This window comes from Elephas maximus, chromosome 9, assembly GCF_024166365.1.
Source record: "Elephas maximus indicus isolate mEleMax1 chromosome 9, mEleMax1 primary haplotype, whole genome shotgun sequence".
NCBI classification, from domain to species: Eukaryota; Metazoa; Chordata; class Mammalia; order Proboscidea; family Elephantidae; genus Elephas; species Elephas maximus.
Genome location: NC_064827.1, coordinates 100,415,148 through 100,437,291, shown reverse-complemented (window position 1 = coordinate 100,437,291; position 22,144 = coordinate 100,415,148). Strand labels below are relative to the sequence as shown.

The 22,144-nt window shown below is 43.6% G+C and overlaps 1 protein-coding gene across 4 annotated transcripts in view; it reads left to right on the top strand.

Annotated features, from left to right (window-relative positions):
* The first annotated feature begins 5,662 nt into the window (after positions 1–5,662).
* The window catches only part of LOC126083303 (uncharacterized), a 128,289-nt gene continuing 111,807 nt past the window's right edge, over positions 5,663–22,144 (top strand). For 2 of the 4 annotated variants that reach the window (XM_049896884.1, XM_049896887.1), the window contains exons 1-4: positions 5,663–5,706; positions 5,943–6,057; positions 18,527–20,741; positions 21,764–21,878. In XM_049896884.1, the coding sequence (XP_049752841.1) occupies positions 18,527–20,741; positions 21,764–21,878 (2,330 nt within the window). In that variant the 5' untranslated portion in view covers positions 5,663–5,706; positions 5,943–6,057. Of the gene's footprint in view, positions 5,707–5,942; positions 6,058–17,825; positions 17,992–18,526; positions 20,742–21,763; positions 21,879–22,144 lie in introns of all 4 variants that reach the window. The other 2 variants (XM_049896886.1, XM_049896885.1) reach the window with 2 other exon arrangements.

Genomic DNA, 22,144 nt, shown 5'->3' with positions numbered 1-22,144 from the left:
TGCTCCTTCAGCCATAGCTCAAAGGGAGGCAGAGCAACCAGAGCCTCAGAGCTCTACTGTTCGTATCGCTTTCCAAAATAGACACAAAATTTTCTCAAAGGCAAATTTTTGAGAACCAACAGAAATGAAGTTTTTTTTTTTCCTTTTCCCTTTTCTTCTTCTTCTTTTTCCTGCTTATATTCTAGCTAAGCCATAGATAACAATAGAGAGTCTGTATATACATGCAAAACAGAAATAGAAGTCTCACTTAGATTTCTTAGGAAAATCAAGATTCAGCACCTCTTGGGTACGGTATGGGATAGGGACATGGGATAATGAGCAGGATAGAGCCAGGGCAGGGCCAGGAGGGAGATGGCTGGGATTGGGGAAGCTGCAATAGCCAGATAGGGTTTCCAGGCACAGAGGGAGGGGCAGGTGGGTGGTAGAGAGAGAGAGAGAGAGAGTGTGTGTGTGTGTGTGTGAGAGAGAGAGAGAGAGAGAGAGAGAGAGAGAGAGAGAAGGGCTACAGGATAATCCTTGGGCCTTCCATTTTCAGATCTATCTCTTGGGCTACCCCTACAGAACTTAAGGACAAGCTTCTAGCCCTAGAGCTGAGAATCAGAGAACAGGTTGGGTGAGGGTAGCAGAGACACATGAAGGAGGGGAGGAAGACTCAAGCTAGGGCAACAACAAGGGGAAGAGACACTCCGATGGATCCTGAGCTTGTGGCCGGCAGCATGCGGCCTTCCAGCATTATTCCAGGAAGGCTGACTCTGGGACCCAGGGATTCAATCCACTGTGGGGCCTAGGGAAGATATAGTATAAAGGTCCCCCTGCCTGGAATGAGGATCCTGATAAAAGACACCCTTGAGAAGAGGAAGTGACCTTGGGTAGAAGGGGCTATAGAGAAGGCTTTGGAAAAGGGATTTAGGGAGGGAATTTAGGGAGACAAAGACTAGATAGTCAATTCTAGCTTCTGTATTTTGGTTGTGTGACTTGATTCCCATGAGTTAGAGAACTGATCTAGAAGAATCTAGAAAGTGGAGCCTATGCTACCTTCAAATAGTTTTCCCCACAGGCAATCTTAGGAGGGTCCCATTAGGCCCCAAACTGTCTTCTTCTTCCTTGGAAAAATGTCTTTGGGCTGTGATAAGTCTTATTGAAGCAGAATGTTCTTTGCCTCCCTGTTTTCTATCTTTATAAAAAGAGGTCAAGCATTTCTATCACATTTTCTCTAAAGTTTACTTCTTTTGAGTCTTTCATTAGAAAACAGATTCTGCTTTCCATCCAAGTAAAATAATTGGTTATGAAATCAATTACTCCAAACCCATGGTCATAAGCTTGAAAATGAAAGCAACAAAGAGCCTGTATAGCTCCATAACTCAACTACCCAGGAATAACCAATTTTAGCTTTGGATTTTTATTTTTTCAGAATCAGAATAATGCTAATTCCTTCAATGTGGGGCAAAGGGGCTAAGCTGAAGGTCTCTCAGAGGGCTCTGATTTATGGTTTCCCACAGTAAAATACACCCACCTCCCTCTATGCTCGGCTTTCTCCCTCCACCATTCTCCTACCCCTACCCTTCTCCCATGGTGGTTCTGGGCTCTCCTTTAGGAAGACCCTACTTTCCCTGGCTGCCTGGCTTTTCTCCCTCTACTCTTTGGTGCCTCCTAGTTGGCTGTAAGCACCCAGTGTTTCTGATACACAGTCTGAGAGTCTTGTCTCTCATCAGCTGTTGGCCATCCCCAAGGGCCCTTGGCAGGGTCTATTGATTTGGCCCAACAACATTAAAAACCAGTTCTTTTCAACCATGCTGACTTTTGGTTTCTCTAAACAGCATGGCTATCAGATCTCTGGTGTCCAGCCCACAGGTCCTGGCAGAGCACTGAGTTTCCAAAAGCTTGGCCTACCGTATCCAGATCAAATTTAAATAGGGTGCAAATTGCTTCCTTCGCTGGAGTCTACATGGGCTGTCCTCAACCTTCCCCATCAGCAGATCTCCAACCTTGGCTAGATCCTTTCCCAGACTTGCTAATTCTAGCTTGAAAGAAAGAGCCTGTGGTCTTCCAGGGGAGAATTCCATAAACAGCACCATCACCTGTTCCAAGGACAGGAGGAAGGCATGTGCTCTATCCTCCTCACAGACGTTCCTTTCTGTCTAAGCAGAGCTGGGCTTCCTTTGATCTCTGCCTGTTCAGTTGCTAACCAAAAAGTCAGAGTTTGAATCCATCAGTAGATCCTTGGAAACCCTATAGGGCAGTTCTCTGTTCTGTAGGGTTGCTATGAGTCAGAACTGGCTTGAGGGCAACAGGTTTGAGTTTTTTCTCTATTTCACAAAGGTCTTCCTTTATTTGCCACTGAGCTTCTGGAAAAGTGGATTTCCCAATTTTTCCTGGCCATGTATTTTTTAAAGAAGGATTACCTCCTGCCCTACCATCGAAAGCTTACTTTGGGGGTTTTCTTTTGCTTACTACTTGAGAGCTGACTGCCCCGCTTCCATTTCTGCCACCAACTACTCAGGTGACCATGAAAATGAAACAGTTCTTCTCTGTCCCTGCTGGCTGCCCTAGTGCTGGGCCTGGCTCTGCCATTTACGAAGAAAGTCCTGGCTCCAAATATCAGCACTACCACTTTTTGGCTATGTGAACCTGGATGCGGTGTTTGATTAAGTCTTGTCAGTTTCTTTGCCTATAAAATGAGGATAACCCATATCTATCTCAGAGGGTGGTTGGGAGGAACCCAAGAATGTAAAACGTCTGAAACAAACGTTAGCATGTTCTCCCTGCCAAATTAATTCTTTACCCTCTCCATTTCAAATGACTGTTCCCATCCCTCCTCCTGAAGGAGGCAGTCCCTAAGCTGTTCAGCCACCCCCACGGTGAAAAACCAGAGTATCTCACAACTCTGTACCAACTCCACCTTACACAAAATTCCTGGGGAAGCGGGTTAGTCCAGTTTAGTGTTTCCCAAAGCATGTACTGAAGAATAGTTGCTCTGCCAGCCACGCTTAGAAAAAAGGTTTCATTGGAAATAAATGTGAGGAATGCTGCATATTATATCATTACCTTGAAGAGTCACAGTACACATTAGCTTACTGAAGTCCTTCAGTAAAGAAAGGCATTCGGAGCCCCAAGTAGTATGAATGGTTAGCATGCTTGGCTGCTAACCAAAAGGTGGCAGGTCGAGTCCACCCAGAGGCACCTCGGCAGAAAAGCTTGGTGATCTACTTCTGAGAAAGCAGCCATTGAAAACTCTACATGGGATTGTCATGAGTCAGAGTAGACGCCATGGCAACTGGGTAAAGACATTAAGTCAAGTGTTCTACTTACTTACTGGACTGTGGGCCCTCTTCTTTTGTACCACAACTTTTAGTATCCGAGGGACATATCATCATCTGCTCACTGTGGCCTGATCGTCCCAGCCCCTCTCCCCTTGTTAACAATAACTTATGATCCAGGTTGGACAGGAAGAAGTACATTCTAGGCTAACATAGGACCAGCCACTCTTATTTATTATGTGCCATGCAGGTAATAACACAGAAGACCTATAAACAGATTATACTAAAAAGGCATGATAAACGCACAAGGTACTGAACCAGCTGCCATCACAACCCTATGCGTGTCAGGGTAGAACTGTGCTCCAGGGGGTTTTCAATGGCTGGATTTTCAGAAGCAGATTACCAGACCTTTCTTCCAAGGCACCTCTGGGTGGACTTGAATCTCCAGCTTTTCAGTTAGCAGCTGAGCATGTTAATCATTTGCATCACTCAAAGAATCCAGATAAGGCACTAACCAAAATCAAAACCAAACTCACTGCCACTGAGTCGATTCCAACTCATAGCAACCCTATAGGACAGAGTAGAACCGCCCCCATAAGGTTTCCAAGGAGCAGCTGGTAGATTCGAACAGACAACCTCTTGGTTAGCAGCCATGCTTTTAACTACTGCGACACCAGAGCTCCATATAAGGTATTAACCAAACCAAACGCACTGCCGTGGAGTCGATTCCGACTCATAGCGACCCTATAGGATAGAGTAGAATTGCCTCATAGAGTTTCCAAGGAGTGCCTGGAGGATTCGAACTGCTGACCTGTTGGTTAGCAGCCATAGCACTTGACCACTATGCCACCAGGGTATTAAAAAAAAAAAATTATTATTTTTTTCGCGACCCATAAATTATCTCACTCCATTGAGCTGAGCCTCCCCAAAAAAACTCTAAGGGAGGTTGTGCAAGTATTACAGCTTCCATTTTTACAGTCAAGCCAAAACCAAGCTCACTGCCATACAGTTGATTCCAACTCATAGTGACTTATGGAATAGAGTGGAACTGCCCCATGGGGTTTCCAAGGCTGGAACCGCCAGCCTTTCTGTTAGCAGCCAAGTGCTTTAACCACTGTGCCATGAGGGCTCCCTTTTTACAGTCAGGGAGGATTATATCATAGTCCTCCTCATTAGCACAGAAGCAGTCCCTCTCCCATTTCACCACCATGCCACCTCTTGAAGATGGAGCCATAAGGCTTGTTGTGGCTCCCCAGGGTCCAGACCCAGCTTTCAAGTCCAGCTGGGCTGAGGGTTGTCTGCATCAATTCTGAGGTCCCACCCTATTCCACGGAAGCCTGCATAATTTGCCCAATAAAGGATAAGGTGAAGCAGGGTAAGAAATCTGTCGTCTAACCCACGTGTATTATGTTCAACGGAACATGATTGCTTTATAATTGGATTTTTTTGTTCTTCTGAATCCAAAGTGTAAACACGGAATTGGAGTTAAGAGCTTCTTACTTTTAAAACTCCAAGCTGTGCCACTGGCCCATTCCTCTTAAGGGGTTATCTTTCTCTGCACTCAAGCTCCATTTTCTAGACATGCTTCTATTAACTAGGCTTCAGCCAGAATTAACTCCTATAGACACCGTGGGCCACTGCTTTGGGGAATGAGTAGGCGAGAAGAACGAGGCTGCCCTCCAGTGGCGAGCCTGCAAAGAGCAGACACGCTTCCGAAGCCGATGCTTTTCTTCAAGGAATTGAAGGCTGGTCTCGGTATTTCCAGCGCCAAGGCTCCACTAGAGAGGAAACTAGGGTGCGGGGTGTGAATTCTTTCACTATTGCCAGGTTAGGGGTGTGTAAGAAAAAAAGAATAGGCAAATCCAGTGTCTCCCAACCTTCCAATCCTATACCCACCACCAACACCAGTTCCTGTCTATCGACTCAGACCCGTGAGGACCCCATACGTGCCAGAGCGCAGTTCTGCACTGTAAAAGGGCTGATTTTTAGGGGGCACATTGCCAGGCCTTTCTTCCCAGGCTCCTCCGCCAACCTTTCGGTTATCGTCGAGTGCGTTGCTAACCGTTTGCACCACCCAGCCCGACCCTATAAAGACTCCCGGAACCTGGACGGGGGAAATTTTGATTTAACAGGCCAAGAGTGGGAACCTCGGGGTGTCTAATCAGCGTGCCAGGTGATTCTGACCATCTGACAAATTTGGAGATAACGGATTGGGAAGTAACTTTCTCTTTCCCTTTGCTGAGTCCCCAGCAGGGGTCTAGCTCTAGAGAGTCACAGGAACCCAGAAAGTCGCTCTGTTTCAGCAGCATTCGCGAAGCCCCCCGCCGCGGGCGTCTCCAGGCAGCCACCGACTGACACCTCCCAGTGGACGCGGATCCGCCCCCGCCACCGCCCCGGTTTCCATGGCGACCAGGGCCGCGCTGAGTTCAGCAGGCGTCCTTCGGCCCAGGTAAGTTTCCACTGCTCTGCCCCTGGCGCCCTCCGCTCAGCTTAGAAGGGGGCATTCCCATCCAGGACAGGCAGGCTGAGCTAAAAAAATAAATTTCATGATTATTTTACTTATCGATTTGAGTTCTTTTGTGCGCATTCTTATTAAAATTAGGCTTTAAGGGTTTAAGCTTTTAAGGGGAAGGGAATATATGTGACATGTATTTCCAATACTTATACCTAACCTTTTAACTTCAGATTCAAAGGTTTAGGGCAGACTGGCTGACTGACCCTCTGGCTGGAAAATTCATGAGATCTACCTGCCTTAGCAGTTTACCTCGGCGCGGTGGCGGTGGTGAAAGGGGAGGCTCAGGTATGTGGCTTATTTGTGCGCAGTCACCCGCTACGCTGAGGTGGTTCCCAGACCGTAGATTTCCTGTCTCCTTCTTGACTGTCTCTCCAAGGGCAGCTGCCTCAACCGATCCCAGATGGCAGGTTGGGTTCTCAGGTGGCTGTGCTTGCTCTCAGAGACACCTTGGGGTGAGCATGAAGCTCAGGGACCCTAGTGTCTATTCTAATCAACTTTCCTTCGACAGGGACACACCTTCTGGAGGTGCTGGTTTTTCCGCTTGTCAATCCTTAGCCCGGACTTTACCCCCAAAAGAGCTTTAGCTGGCTTTACCCCCCAAAAGCATGTTTCAGCTGGTCGGGTCGCTACCCCCAGGGGTCTTTCAGCTTTAACTTTTGGAATGAAATGATGGACTTTGAGGACTTGGAGGACTTGGAGGACTTCGAGGACTTCGAGGACCTCTGGATGGCCTCTGATTCAGGGGTGCTTCATGGGATCAGTTTGGTGCTCAGGCTGGCCAGTGTCTCAATGAGAACCTAGACATCCAAGGAAGCTGGCTGATGAAGATGAGACGTGGGGATTGCTGGGGGGAGGGGGCGTGGCCTTTACATTGCACAGGGGAACTGCTGTTTTAGGTTCTCCCCCGTCTGAAAGTAGAGTTTTCCTACGAAACCTTCCCTAAGCCCAAGGTTAAGGAAAGACGCAATTATCATGCATTTATATGGGAAGAATTTTTGAGTGTTCCCAGACTCAGAAAATAACCTACCAAATCATACCAAGTAACACATAAAACCCTTAGGAACTCTTTTAGGGTTTTCTGATACCTTTGGATGGTTCTTGCTAGGACACACCAAACAAATCCAGATAAAGCACAGATGCTCACAGACACAGTTCAAAGCTATGGTAGCTTGATGCTGAGATAATGAGTGTAGTTCCCAGGAAAGGAGCTTGGCAATGTCACCCTTGCTGTGGGGGTTATGCACTGCCTCTTTAACCACTTAGTGCAAAACAAACGCTGAACGCTATTTCTACTTTTTGTATTCGACAGTAGAGGAAAGGGAGACACAGAGAATTTCAGAAACTTGTCCAATAGTAGATTCCAGAATCAAACCCACCAGAGTCTAGCTTCCAAGCTCACATTCAGTACTCTGAATTTAACTTGATTTCCTTTTGCCTGCATGGAGTTTTAATCTCCAGTCCTCATGATGTAACTGAATTTGTTCACTCATTTAGCAGTGAACTCTTTAATTGCTGTCTCTGCCTCTTGCCTGTGGTTCCAAAGGGATAGAAACGATCACATCTGTTTGACTGTTTTATTAAGTTCTGTATCTGGCACAGAATAGTCTCTCAGAAAGTTTGATGAATGAATAAAGAGCAAAGACATTGAGTGCTTGAGAAATTTTGCACCTGCCATATAAATTAAGAGGAGAAAGGAACAAAACCAACATTTATAATGACCTTTTCTGGGCCAGACATCTAAGGTGTTTTATCCCTATTCGTGACTGCATTGTGCGATGGGAAAATAGTGTCGGTCCCACTTCATTTTTATTTTATGAATGAGGAACTGAGGTTAAGTCATTTGCTTAAAGACACACGGCAAGTTTGTGCTGGAGCTGGGATTTAAATCCAGGACTGTTTGCCTGCCTCCAAAATCCACACTCTTTCCACACGTCATGCTGCCTGCCGGAACATCTGGGGTGATGTGGCCAAAAAGAAGGGAGAATTTTTTTTTTTAAAGTGAAAATTTGATTGTAGGTGCATTATTCTTCCGCCAGTCAAGAAGAGTGTGATGAGATCCTGCCGTATGTCAGGCATAAAGAGGGGAAGAAATCATGTGAAAAATAACAGAGCATCAAGGCTGGGGAGAATTACTCATTTAGAGGGAGTTTTTCTTTTAGCTTGGTCCTAACTTTGGGAATCCTGAAAATTCTATATTAAGTTAAAAATGAAACCTGTTGCCATGGAGTCGATTCGGACTCATGGTGACCTCATGCATATCAAAGTGGAACTCAGCTCCACAGGATTTTCAGTGGCCGATTTTTTGGAAGTAGATCACTAGGCCTTTCTTCTGAGGCACCTCCGGGTGACCTTGAACTGCCACCCTTTGGGCTAGCAGCCAGGCACATTAATCATTTGCACCACCCAGGGACTCCGCATTACGTTAAGAGCTGGGGAAACCAGGAGCGTTTTATCAGTTACTTCCCTCTTAGGCTAGCTTTGTGTTGTTTTCCCTTTTAAACTAAGAAGGTATTATGTAAACATAAGAAACAGAACAGTAGAGTCTGTTGTATTATGGGGGACTAAAGCAGTGTTTCTTTTTAAGCCTGTGCTATGTTTCCTGGTTTATCTTCCTAGAAGAAGAATGCCTTTTACATTTTGTCACTTACCAGAGTACATGTGGTTTGGATTTTAGGTAAAAAACAACCTCTGTGTCCAGTCGTGCCTCCTTTACATATCTGTTTTCCCCGGTGGTGCAAGCAGTTTGCAATTGGCTGCTATCCTAAAGGTTTGTTGTTCGGACCCACCCTGTGGCACCTTGGAAGAAAGGCCTGGCAATCTGCTTCTGTAAAGATTACAGTGAAGAAAATGCTATGGAGCAGTTCTGCTCTGTAAGACATGGGGTCACCGTAAGTCAGTGTTGACTTGACAGCTATGGATTTGGTTTCTTTTTTACCATTTAGTTGCCATTTTCCTTCCCCTACTTCCCCTCTCATTGCCACTACTTTTTGTACAAACCACCCCTTGCCCCTGCCACCATTTCTGCTCTGTCTACTGGAGGCTTTGGGAGGACAGTTGGTTGAGCAATTTCCTCGGACGCTCTGGAGGGGACCAGCAGCTGGTTTATGCCTGTAGGTGGCACATGCAGACTGCAGCCTATGGAGGGGTGGGAGGTGAGGCTTCCATCTTCCAGGTTGTCAGTGAAATGCAAGGAAGAGCTGTTGAAACAATTAAGGACTGAGCTCCATGAAGAAATCTTGGCATTTGACAAGAATAAGATAGAGGCTTATTAAGCAAACATCTGTTTCTCTATGTGTACTGACACTGCCAGCTCTGCACCATGCTGTTAAATAACTTTAAAGGTTTTTTTTTTTTTTTCCCCCTGTTAGTGTCATATGTTTCTTTTCCATGGGCAGGCTGGTCTGTTTGTGTTTGAATTAATTGCCTGTCAATCTGAGATCTGAAAACATGGTTTGAACTATGCATTAGTTATTTCAATGCAGAGCCGGCTAAATAATTAAACATGAGAGGCAGTATACCCCAGAGCTAAGAACACAAAGTCTCAAACCAGTCAGCTCGGGCTGGAATTCTGGCTGTCCCACCTATGAGGTGTGTGATCTTAAGCAAGTTACTTAACCTCTCTGTGCTTCTGTTTTTAAATCAGAACCTGTTAGCAATTGTTACACAGTTGCCAAGAGACCCTACTAGATCATGATTTTTATATATATATATATATATATATATATATATACACATGTAGCATGCAAAAGCTGTAAAATGAATAAAGAAGACCAGAGAAGAATTGATGCCTTTAAATTACAGTGTTGGCAAAGAATATTGAATATACCATGGACTGCCAGAAGAACAAACAAATCTGACTTAGAAGAGTACAGACAGTATGTTCCTTAGAAGCGAGGATGACAAGACTTCATTTCACTTACTTTGGACATGTTGTCAGGAGGGACCAGTCCCTGGAGAAGGACATCATGCTTGATAAAGTAAAGCGTCAGTGAAAAAGAGGAAGATCCTCAACGAGATGGATTGACACAGTGGCTGCAACAATAAGCTCAAGCATAACATCAATTGTGAGGATGGTGCAGGACCGGGCAGTGTTTCCTTCTGTTGTACATGGAGTCGCTATGCATCAGAACTTACTTGATGGCACCTAAAAACAACAACAACAACAAATATATATATATGTGTATATATATATATATATATATATATGTTGTTTTAGTTGCTGTCGAGTCGGTTCCGACTCATAGCGACCCTGTGCACAACAGAACGAAACACTGCCCGGCCCTGAGCCATCTTTACAATCTTTGTTATGCTTGAGCTCATTGTTGCAGCCACTGTGTTAATCCACCTCGTTGAGGGTCTTCCTCTTTTTCGCTGACCCTGTACTCTGCCAAGCATGATGTCCTTCTCCAGGGACTGATCCCTCCTGACAACATGTCCAAAGTAAGTGAAATGAAGTCTTGTCATCCTTGCTTCTAAGGACCATTCTGGTTGTATTTCTTCTAAGACAGATTTGTTCGTTCTTTTGACAGTACATGGTATATTCAATATTCTTCACCAACACCACAATTCAAAGGCATCAATTCTTCTTTGGTCTTCCTTATTCATTGTCCAGCTTTCACATGCATATGATGCGATTGGAAATACCACAGCTTGGTCAGGTGCACCTTAGTCTTCAATGTGACGTCTTTGCTCTGCAAAACTTTAAAGAGGTCCTTTGCAGCAGATTTACCCAATGCAGTGTGCCTTTTGATTTCTTGACTGCTGCTTCCATGGGTGTTGATTGTGGATCCAAGTAAAATGAAATCCTTGACAACTTCAATCTTTTCTCCATTTATCATGATGTTGCTCATTGGTCCAGTTTTGAGGATTTTTGTTTTCTTTATGTTGAGGTGCAATCCATACTGAAGGCTGTGGTCTTTGATCTTCATTAGTAAGTGCTTCAAGTCCTCTTCACTTTCAGCAAGCAAGGTCGTGTCATCTGCATATTCCAAGGGTTTGTTTTTCCTATTTAAGTTACTGGTTTCCAGATTTCTGTGGTCGTTGGTATGCAACTTCCTAAAAATGGGTGTGTCTTCATGATGGCATTGTTTACAGTCAGAAAACTGTGGAAAAAGCACTGGGCTTGGAATTGAAAGTCACGGGTTCCATCATAACTTGTCCACTTACTGCCTGTGGGTATAGCTGTGGTCCCACTCTTCCCTGGGCCTGTGTGTCCCTCTCTAGCAAGTGACCAACACGGTTGGCCCAGATGTGAGTGAAGCCATCTTTTTCCATTGTGGCCCTAATGACACTCTAATCTGCAGTGTGACAAAAAATAAGGTCAAGACAAGGCAAAGTGCAGTGTAATTAGAAATGAGTAGAAAGTTGAGACCATAAATGCCCTTCAGAATACTTTTTGCAGTCCCAGTAGATCTCTCCTTGATGAGTCACTCCCATGCAGCTGAGGCTGTTGGGACCAGTCTAGAATGCAATGTTCTTGGCTTCAAAAGAGAATGGACAGAAGCTGGGCACTGAGGGAGGGAGAATCTCTTATGTTTCAACTTGGCTGGAGTGTGAAAAGCTGGCTCTTTGGGAGTTTCAGTTGTTATTGAGAACAACCAGTTCACTATCCCCATGGAATCATGTTCACCTTTCCATGCTGGCTGACTTCATGGTGGTAGATCAGTTATTTATAGAGCATATACTGGAGAAATTTGATTGGGGTCTGAGGATTAGATGGTCATGATATATCAAAGTTAATTTCCTGATCGTGCTGTTTGTATTGTAAGTTATGAAGGAGAATGCTCTTCTTTGCAGGAAATTTGTAAAAATGTAGTCAGAGATACTGGAGTATCAGGTCAGCAGTTTACTCTCAGGGGAAAAAAGATTTTTGTACTTAAAGTGACCAACTACCCCTGTTTGCCTGGGACAGTCCAGTTTTAGCATTGGCAGTCCCGTGTCAGGGAAATCCCTCAGTCCCAGGAAAACAGGACTGAAATGTATGAGGAGTTTGAATCCTGCTATCCGCCCAGTCTCTCCCAAACCCTCCTTGCCATGGTTCCTGAACCATCTTGCAAACCTGAAGCTCTGCAGAACACAGTCTAAAAGCCACTAGGCTAAAAAATATTTGTTATTTATAATCACTCCCTTGCTTTTTGAAATGGATGGGTCTCATTTCCCTGGAAAATTCCGTAATGCAAGTATTTATTGCTTCAGGGACAGACATGGTGTCTCCAGAAATTATTTGTCCAGGTGTATAAATGCATGTTTAAGAGAAAGTGTCTATTTGGTATTATTGGTATCAGTATTATGTAGTATAGTGTTAAAATTTAGTATCATTTAGTAACATCTAGGGATATATTATTCATGACATTGATTTTTTATTGGGCAGAGAGTGGAATGCACCCTGGGGACACTAAGCAGAACAACTTTTCAGGGGTTTAAGGAGGGGGAGAGTAGTGGCTGAGTCTAGGTCAATGGAACTTGACCTTTTGAATATAAGGTCCTGGTTTCAACCTGAAAAATCTTTTGCAAAACCACACTGACAGTACTTTTAATACCTACTGTCTTAGGTAGGCTGGGTTCTCTAGAGAAGCAAAACCAGAAAAGCATATATATATATATATCAAGGAAATGGCTAACGAGGTTATAGAAGCTGGAATGTTCCAAGTCTGTGCTTCAAAATAGAAGCTTCTCCTGATTCTCGTAGCTGCAGAGGCTGGTGAACCCAAGATGGGCAGGTTAGAGAGCAGGGCTCTTGCTCACAGGCTGCAAAGATCGATGAATCCCAAGACCGGCAGGTGAGACCACAGGTAAGCTGCTAACTCAAGTCCCAAGAACCAGAGGTTGGAAGAACAGGAGCTAGCTGCAGGATCCAGCGTGAGCAAAAAGCCCCCAAGCCTTGCCAGACTATCCACTTATATTCAGTGCAGGCCATATGCTAAAGGAAGCTCCCTTTCAACTGATTAGCTGCTCACAGCAGATCCCATCGTGGGTGTGATCACATAATATCAAATCTCACCATGGAAGTGATCACAACATCATACAACTAACTGCCAAACCACTGAGAATCATGGCTCAGCCAAGTTGACACACAACCTTAACCATCACAGCCACTGACTGAGAAAATACACGTCAGATTGCTTCTTCAAGTTTTATATGAATATGTATTTTATGAATTGCAGTGTTATTTATTATTCAGACAGTTCTAAACTCACATTAACCAGTTGCTGTTGATTCCGACTCATGGCTATCCCGTGTGTATCAGAGTAGAACTGTACTCCATATTCTTTGTTTTTCAATGGCTGATTTTTTGGAAGTAGATCTCCAGGTATTTCTTCTGAGGTGTCTCTGTGTGGACTTGAACCTCTAACCTTTCAGTTATCAGCCAAGCGTGTTACCTGTTTGCACCACCTAGAGACTCTGAGTTCACATTAAGATTCTTCAACTGCTTGCAGTAATTGTAACTCACTACCTACCTCCAGGGTCTTCAACCCTCTGCTTGGCCAGTTCTTCTGTGTGACCTTGAAAGAGTTGGAACAGAGCCTGATTTCCCTACATAAGCAAGGTGTGGGAAGTTGGGGTGGGGTCCTGCATGGGAGAAAGGTGGAGAGGTAAGGAGAAACCCTCGTTGATTGGAATCAGAGATACTTCACAGGAAGACATGTTGAATAGAGGTTTATGAAGTTGTACCTGGTGGGTTATGCAGTTTACCATTTCTAGGAAATCTTCAGAGAGGCTAATATAAAATTATGAATGTGCAGTGTATTTAGATTTCTTGTAGAAAAAAAAATAAGGGGCCAAGTTCAATGTATTGACTGTGTGGGGCCAAACCAGACTCAGCTGCATGTCCTACAAAGTAGCCATACAACTGGCATCTGTTTGCTTACCTCTCCCAGCTCTAGACTCTAAGCTTTTAAGCTCTATGCATTTGTTCCTCTTGTGTGGAACACATAATAGATCCTCAGTAAATGCCGACTGAATTAAGAAACTTGGTTCTAGACCAGAGCATGGAGTAGATACCAAAAGTTTTGAAATAACCTGCTTGAAATTGAGACCATTTTGATGAGGCCAAATAGGCACTTAAAAAAAATATCAAATGATATTTGGGACAGACATTCTTACCCCAATTTAGAATCACGCCAGGTCTGGGGACAGGGGCAGTGAGAAACTCAGAGATGTTTGTTTCACACAGTCCTTGATCATAAAACACAAAGCAAAACAAACAACAAACCAGACGGTGATTAAAAAAAAAAAACAAAATCATTTAAAGAGCCACTTCGAAATGTCCTGGTTTTCACGGCACCCTGGTGCAAGGGCAGTCCTGACCCAGTCCTTAACCACTGAGCCCCCTGGGAGAGTCCACAAGATACATCTTAGTATGTGTGATTCACAATGGAGTGGTAGCAAGAGCCTTGGATTTGGGACCAGAAAATCTGACTTCCGGTCTTGGCTTGCCATGTAGGAATTCTGTGTCTGGACAAACCCCTTAGAACTTCAGGGCACATCTGAAACCCTCTTGGGGTCGCTAGGAAGATCAAAGGCAAGATTGAGTGAAAACGGCTGTACACTTTCAGGTTATTGACATCAGTCATTATTGCATTCATTCATTTAGAAATTTTCCAGGGGAGAACATGTATGGCCTCTACGTGCCTTTCAGTTTGTCATACTGTCGGAGCTTACGTGTTGCTGTGATGCTGGAAATTATGCCATTGGTATTCAAATGCCAGCAGGGTCACCCATGGTGGACAGGTTTCAGCCAAGCTTCCAGACCAAGACTAGGAATAAGGACCTTGCAGTCTACTTCTGAAAAAAATTAGCCAGTGAAAACCTTATGAATAGCAGTGGAACGTTGTCTGATATGGTGCTGGAAGGTGAGCCCCTCGGGTTGGAAGGCACTGAAAATACGATTGGGGAAGACCTGCCTCCTCAAAGTAGAGTCAACCTTAATGACATGGATAGAATAAAGCTTTTGGGACCTACATTTGCTGATGTGGCATGACTCAAAATAAGAAGAAACGGCTGCAAGCATCCATTAATAATTGGAATGTGGAGTGTATGAACTATGAATTTAGGAAATTGGAAATCATAAGAAATGAAATGGAACACATAAACATCAATATCCTAGGCATTAAGAGAGCTGAAATGGACTGGTATTGACCATTTTGAATTGGACAATCATATGGTCTACTATGCTGGGAATGACAAACTGAAGAGAAATGGTGTTGTGTTCGCGGGCGAAAAGAACATTTCAAGGTCTGTCCTGAGGTACAACACTGCCAGTGATAGGATAATATCCATACGCTTACAAGGAAGAGCAGTTAATATGACTATTATTCACATTTACGCACCAACCCCTGAGGCCAAAGAAGGAGAAATTCTTACCAACTTTTGCAGTTTGAAATTGATCAAACATGGAATCAAGATGCATTGATAATTACTGGTGGTTGGAATGCAAAAGTTGGAAACAAAGAAGAAGGATTGGTAGTTGGAAAATATGGCCTTGATGATAGAAATGACGCTGGAGATTGCATGATAGAATTTTGCAAGACCAATGACTTCTTCATTGAAAATACCATTTTTCAACAATTTAAACAGTGAGTATACATGTGGATCTCACCAAATGGAATGCACAGGGGTAAAATCGATGACATCTGGAGAAAGAGATGATGGAAAATCTCAATATCATCAGTCAGAACAAGGCCGGGGCCGACTGTGGAACAGACCATCAATTGCTCATGTGTAGTTCAAATTGAAGTTGAAGAAAATGAGATCAAGTCCACAAGAGCCAAAGTATGACCTTGAGTGTATCCCACCTGAATTTAGAGACCATCTCAAGAATAGATTTGATGCATTGAACACTAATGACCGAAGACCCGGTGAGATGTGGAATGACATCAGGACATCACATGTGAAAAAAGCGAGAGGTCATTAAACAGACAGGAAAGGAAGAAAAGACCAAAATGGATGTCAGAAGAGACTGTGAAACTTGCTCTTGAAAGAAAAGTAGGTAAGGGAAAGGAAGAAATGATGAAGTAAAAGAGCTGAACAGAAGATTTCAAAGGGTGGCTTGAGAAGACAAAGTAAAGTATTATAATGAAATGTGCAAAGACCTGGAGATAGAAAATCAAAAAGGAAGAACATGCTTGGCATTTCTCAAGCTGAGAGAACTGAAGGAAAAATTAAAGGCTTGAGTTGCAATATTGAAGGATTCCGCGGGGGAAATACTAAATGACACAGGGAACATCAAAAAAAAAAAAAAAAAGATGGAAGGAATACACAGAGTTGCTGCACCAAAAAGAATTGGTCAACATTCAATCATTTCAGGAGGTAGCATATGATCAACAACTGATGGTAGTGAAGGAAGAGGTCCAAGCTGCACTGAAAGCATTGGCTAAAAACAAGGCTCCAGGAACTGACGGAATACAAACTGAGATGTCTCAACAAACGGATGCAGTCCTGGAAATGCTCACTTGTCTATGACAAGAAATTTGGAAGACAGCTACCTGGCCAACTGACTGGAAGAGATCCATATCTGGACCCATTCTGAAGAAAGATGATCCAAAAGAACGTGGAAATTATTGAATAATATCATTAATATTACACACGAATAAAATTTTGCTGAAGATCATTCAAAAGCAGCTGCAGCAGTACATCGACTGGGAACTGCCAGAAATTCAGGCCGGTTTCAGAAGAGGACGTGGAACCAGGGATATCATTCCTGATCTCAGATGGATCATGGCGGAAAGCAGAGAATACCAGAAGGATGTTTACCTATGTTTTACTGACTATGCAAAGGCATTCAACTGTGTGGATCATAATAAATTATGGATAACATTGCAACGAATGGAAATTCCAGAACACTTAATTGTGTTCATGAGGGCCCTGTAGTTAGACCAAGAGGCAGTCATTTGAACAGAACAAGGGGATACTGCATGGTTTAAAGTCAGGAAAGGTGTGCATCAGGGTTGTATCCTTTCACTACACTTGTTCAATCTGTATGTTGAACAAATAATCTGAGAAGGTGGACTATATAAAGAAGAATGGAGCATCAAGATTGGAGGGAGACTCTAATAACCTGTGTTACGCAGATGACACAACCTTGTCTGCTGAAAGTGAAGAGGACTTGAAGCACTTACTGATGGAGATCAAAGACCACCTTCAGTATGGATTACACCTCAACATAAAGAAAACAAAAATCCTCACAATTGGACCAGTAAGCAACATCATGATAAACGGAAAGATTGAAGCTGTCAAGGATTTTATTTTACTTGGATCCACAACCAACGTCCATGGAAGCAGCAGCTAAAAATTCAAAGGACACATTCCACTGGGCAAATCAGCTGCAAAAGATCTTTTTAAAGTGTTAAAAAGCAAAGATGTCACTTTAAGGACTGAGGTGCACCTGATCCAAGCCATGGTGTTGTCAATTGCCTCATGCATGTGAAAGCTGAATTATGAATAAGGAGGACTGAAGAAGAATTGATGCCTTTGAATTACAGCGTTGGAGAAGAATATCGAATATACCATGGACTCCCAGAAGAATGAACAAACCTGTCTTGGAAGAAGTACAGCCAGAATGCTCATTAGAGGCTAGGATGGCCAGACTTTGTCTCACATATTTTTGACATGTTATCAAGAAGGACCAGTCCCTGGAGAAGGCCATCGTGCTTGGTAAAATAGAGGGTCAGCAAGGAAGAGAAAAACGCTTAATGAGATGGATTTACACAGTGGCTGCAACAGTGGGCTCAAGCATAACGATGATTGTGAGGATGGCTCAGGACTGGGCAGTGTTTCGTTCTGTTGTACATACTGTTGCTATGAGTTGGAAACGACAGTATGGCACTTAATAATAGTAACAACACCATGTATGGCAAAGATATACTGAGGAACTCTACGCATGGAAGGGTATTTTTTTTATATCAGTAATTTTTAAATTTATAGAGGCACCTCAGAGGAGACTTGGGTGAATTATGTGGGGAAAGAAGGGGCATTTTGTTTTACAAACCTGGTTTACATTAGAGATACAGGGCTTTGATCCTCTCTCCCTCCCTTCTTCTCTTTCTTTCTTCCAGCATGGGTTTACCAGGGATCCAGTTTTGGTGAGAAGCATGTTAGGTTGGCAGGTGGCCCCTGAGGTCCCTTTGTTGCTTTCTTACCAGTTCTGGAGCCTTTTCTCCATCTTCATTGTACGGTTGCTTACTATCCTTGCCTGGATTCTGACAAGGTATGTAAAAAAAGGTATGAGATTGTTGGATCCGAATAAATTTTCCTTTCCTGTCTTGTCTTTTTTCCTCCTCCCCTTTTAAGCTTTCTTCCTTTGTTCTTTTTTAATTCTTATGCCATTTATAAAAAATAAAACTAACTTATGCACTTGGTTAAAAAAAATTGTACAGTAGAAAAATCTTGAAATAAACCAGGCTACACTTATTTAAAAGTCATCTTATACTTTATGCAAGTTACATAAGGATATATTACATAAGAATATATTTTATATTATATATTTTATAATACTGGCAAATATTCCCTGTGAAAGACAAAGTTAACCTTTCCTTTTCAGTGACTGAGATCCATACTTGACTGAATGATAAAATTGTGATGGTGACGTTTTCCCTTAATACACTAGTTGCCTTGCTCTTTTGGTTACAAACATGCCCTCAAGTACTTATCAAAATGTTTGTTGGGTTTTAGGATGTTAGTGGACAGAATAGACCCACATTGTGGATAGAAGAATCATAGATGGGGTGTTTTTCTTAATGTCTCCTTTTATTTGCAGATGGATCCCTTACCCCCCACACTGACTGTGCCTTCTCCATGGAATGAGGTAGACACACCTCGAACCCGTGACCTGAAGCACTTACGAGCCAAGCGTGTGGCTTACTATGAAAGCATTGGGATCATCAAGGATGATTCATCCAGATATGGCAGCCAACCAGTGTTGACAGCTTCCCAAGACACCAAAGTGAGCCCCTTGGAAAATGAGAACTTTGGGCTAAGATGCCCTCAGAAATTACCCAGTTGTTCAGCAAGTGGAAAGAGTTCTCTGCTCCATCCAGCGTCCAAAGTGAACGCTACTGAAGCAATACGACCCCTGGACCAGAGGACTCAGGAGGAGCACTGGAGAAAAAGCCACCTGGCCGAACTGGATCTCCATATGTTGGCTGATGCACTGGTCCCTGAGACACAAAAACTGCGGCATGTTATCGACTGGGCTCACAAGTTCCTATCCAACCCTCCGGAAAAGCATGGGCCAACGAGTCCCGCGAGTTCTCTAGGACACTTCCGGCCTAACCTTTACCAAAGTTCGCAAGATCTAGGAAGTAAGAACAATGCGCCTCTGAGGTTATTTGTTTCTCCACCCCTGCTCTGGAAAGACCAGTCCAGTACACGAGCAGACACTCGCAGCTTCTCTCCAAGTCCCCAAAGTAACTTGTCAGAAATGGGCCTGTCTCCAGAGTTTTCAGGTTCCTTTCAGGAGATGGGTTTTCCTGGCAATCAGTTTTGTGGGTGGCAAGAAACTGCAGTTAGGAACGTGAAGGAGGGAAGAGCTACTGATAGCTTAAAGCAGATAGAGTCTGCTCGACAAAAGGACAGAACAGGAAATAAATGTATTCAGAGCTCAAGTGGAGAAGAGATGTTTCCTGAGGGGCTGGGGATTCCGTCACAACTCAGACATGCTTACGAAGAAAGTAAGGATTTAGGGGAAGCTGGACAGAGCCCACCCAGAAATGGTTATTTTTGGACCCCACTGGTAGATAGTTCTGATGAGGAACCTTTAGATGAACCCAGGGAAAGTAAGGGGACACCTACAAGGGGTGCTCCATGGAGAAAGTGTAAAGAGTTTTGGGGGACTGCCTTAGCTTTCACTAATGATAGCGCACAGATGTCTCGAACCACAGTATTAGAAAGTGGTGTTTCCTCCTCTGGAGAGCCATACCTAGAGGCCGACTTCAGGAAAAAGTTCAAAGGAGCAGGACCTGTGGGGACACCCAAGGTCACCAGAGCCAAGTTCAAGGCTGATGGCTCCAGAGATGAAGGCCCCACTATAGACCCCATCCAGAACCTACCTGGGAGCCAATTTATGTCTCCCTGTGCCAGCTCCAAAGGAAAGGGAAAGGAATCAGACAATGTGGGGTTCACTTTGGGGTCCCCCCATACTGATAATAACCATAGGAAAGAGTGGAAACTTGCCATCCCATTGAGAGTGGGGGACACTGTCATGGACCAAGTGCCAAGAGGTAGTCAGAACATTATTATGCTGAGCTCTGCTATAAAAATTCAAAGGCAATTTGATCCAGTTCATTATGAAAGTCATTTGGCTCCTCAAATTGCCAGCCTGTCACTGAGTCTGTTAGAGGACCCCTTGGAAAATGTTTCGTCTTATGTACGTTGGGACTCCGATGTCTTCTGTGAACCCGCTGCAGACACACCTGGCACTTGTAGCAGCAGCATGTGCTGCAGCCAATCACCACCACCTGGGATGGAGAGCAGATCGGTACAAACACCCCAAGGGACCACTGGGGAGACAATTCATGAGCAGAAGGAAGAGACACCACCTTTATGTCACCCCATTTTCAGAGACATTTCCCACCATGCTTTGAAGGGATCTTTGCTCCAGGAAGTGGGAGGCAACCCCTCCTGGGGTGGCGACACACCACGTAAGCCAGAGCCAGGGGCCAGTGTCCTGGAGACATACTTCTATTGCTTGCATGTGTTGAACAAGATCAGGGGCCTCCCCTCAAAAGATGAGAACTCTTCTTTGCCTTCCCAGGGACCTAGACTGTCTGAATCAGAGTGGATTACCACATCTCCAGAAGGGAAAGGAAGGTGGAAAGGGGTCAAACTGGACAGGGAGACCAAGGAATGGAGGGAAGGGAGTGAGAGCCATGAAGCTGTGGATGGTGAGGAAAGAATCTGTCCTGAAGGACAAGGCTGTGGTGAAGAGGCAGCTCCTCAAGAGATAAGCTTTTGGAAACCTCAAGGCAGCTATGGTATGACACCAAAGTGGGGGTGGAGGGGAGGAAGTCTCCTGAGCAGCAAACTTATTGGGCCATGTCACATGGCCACTGGGGATGAGACACAGGCTTCTGGCTTCATCACGTGCTTGCTCTATCAACTCTTAGCTTCATTATCCATAAATACAAAATGGGGATAATTATGAGGGTACCATGTAAACTGTAATATACAAATTAGTTTTATTTTGGCAGTCCAAAAGCCATTAGCTAATGAAAAGTAATCTTAGATAATAGTTATTCTGAAAGATAAAAGTGATGATATTCTCCTGGTTGAATATAAAGCTCTCAGGTGCTTGCTTTTTCCATGAGTGTGATATGATTCTATTCATTTAGTTACCTAGAAGTTTGTATGGAAAGAAGCATTTCATGCCTTTCATCTAAAATACATTTTAATAACCAAGTATGAGAAAATAGATTCTGCCTCTCCAATCTGAGTGCTGTGTAGATAGAAAATGATTAATTCATGTTCGTTTTATAGGACAAACCCAGATTATGAATTTAAAGCATCTTCCTAGCTCTTTATGCAAAAAATGTCTTACGTAAATTCATTCTATTTGTTTTTTTGGAACTAGGATACATGATTTATTACACATGATAATAAAATATAACATTCCAAGGTTATTTTGAGAAACAGTTGATATCTATCTAAAATGGTAAAAGTTACACAGTATTAAGTATGTGTAGTGGTTAAGAGCTACAGCTGCTAGCCAAAATGTCGGCAGTTCAAATCCACCAGGCGCTCCTCTGAAACTCTATGGGGCAGTTCTACTCTGTCCTATAGGGTTGTTATGATTTGCAATCAACTCGATGGCAGTGGGTTTGGGTTTTTTTTTTTTTTTTTCTTTTTTTGGTTTTATAATGTTCTTACAAGATTTGGGAAGCTGAGTGAGATGCCTTCCATTAGCGCAGAGTTATCGAGTTGATCTATGTGCAAAATAAAATCTATGTGCTTAATACTAAACGTGATGGATTTTTCACTTTTTATTTTACTCTTTTAGGGAGATTATGTTCTGCTATCCCCAAAGTGACATCCAGGATGACCAGCTGTAGTGGATACTGGGAAATGTCTGATACTACATGTTCATCTCATGTGCATGGAGAAGTAAAGCCAAGGTTTGACTACTGTTTTGTTTTGTCACGTAATATTAACATTTTAAATGGCTGAGTGTCAGTAGTGGCCATCTTCTGAAAAATGAGTTAATATTCTAGATTACACAAGGTCGTGAAAGTAATTAGCCATTGCATGTCTATGATGTGTAAGATATTGTATAGGGAGCTATAAGGGACATCAAAGGGAAGAGTGACAGGTACCCCAGAGCATGAAGTTCCATGAGGAAAGTGCAGATAAAGTGCTTGAGGATCAAAAAGAGAAGTGATGG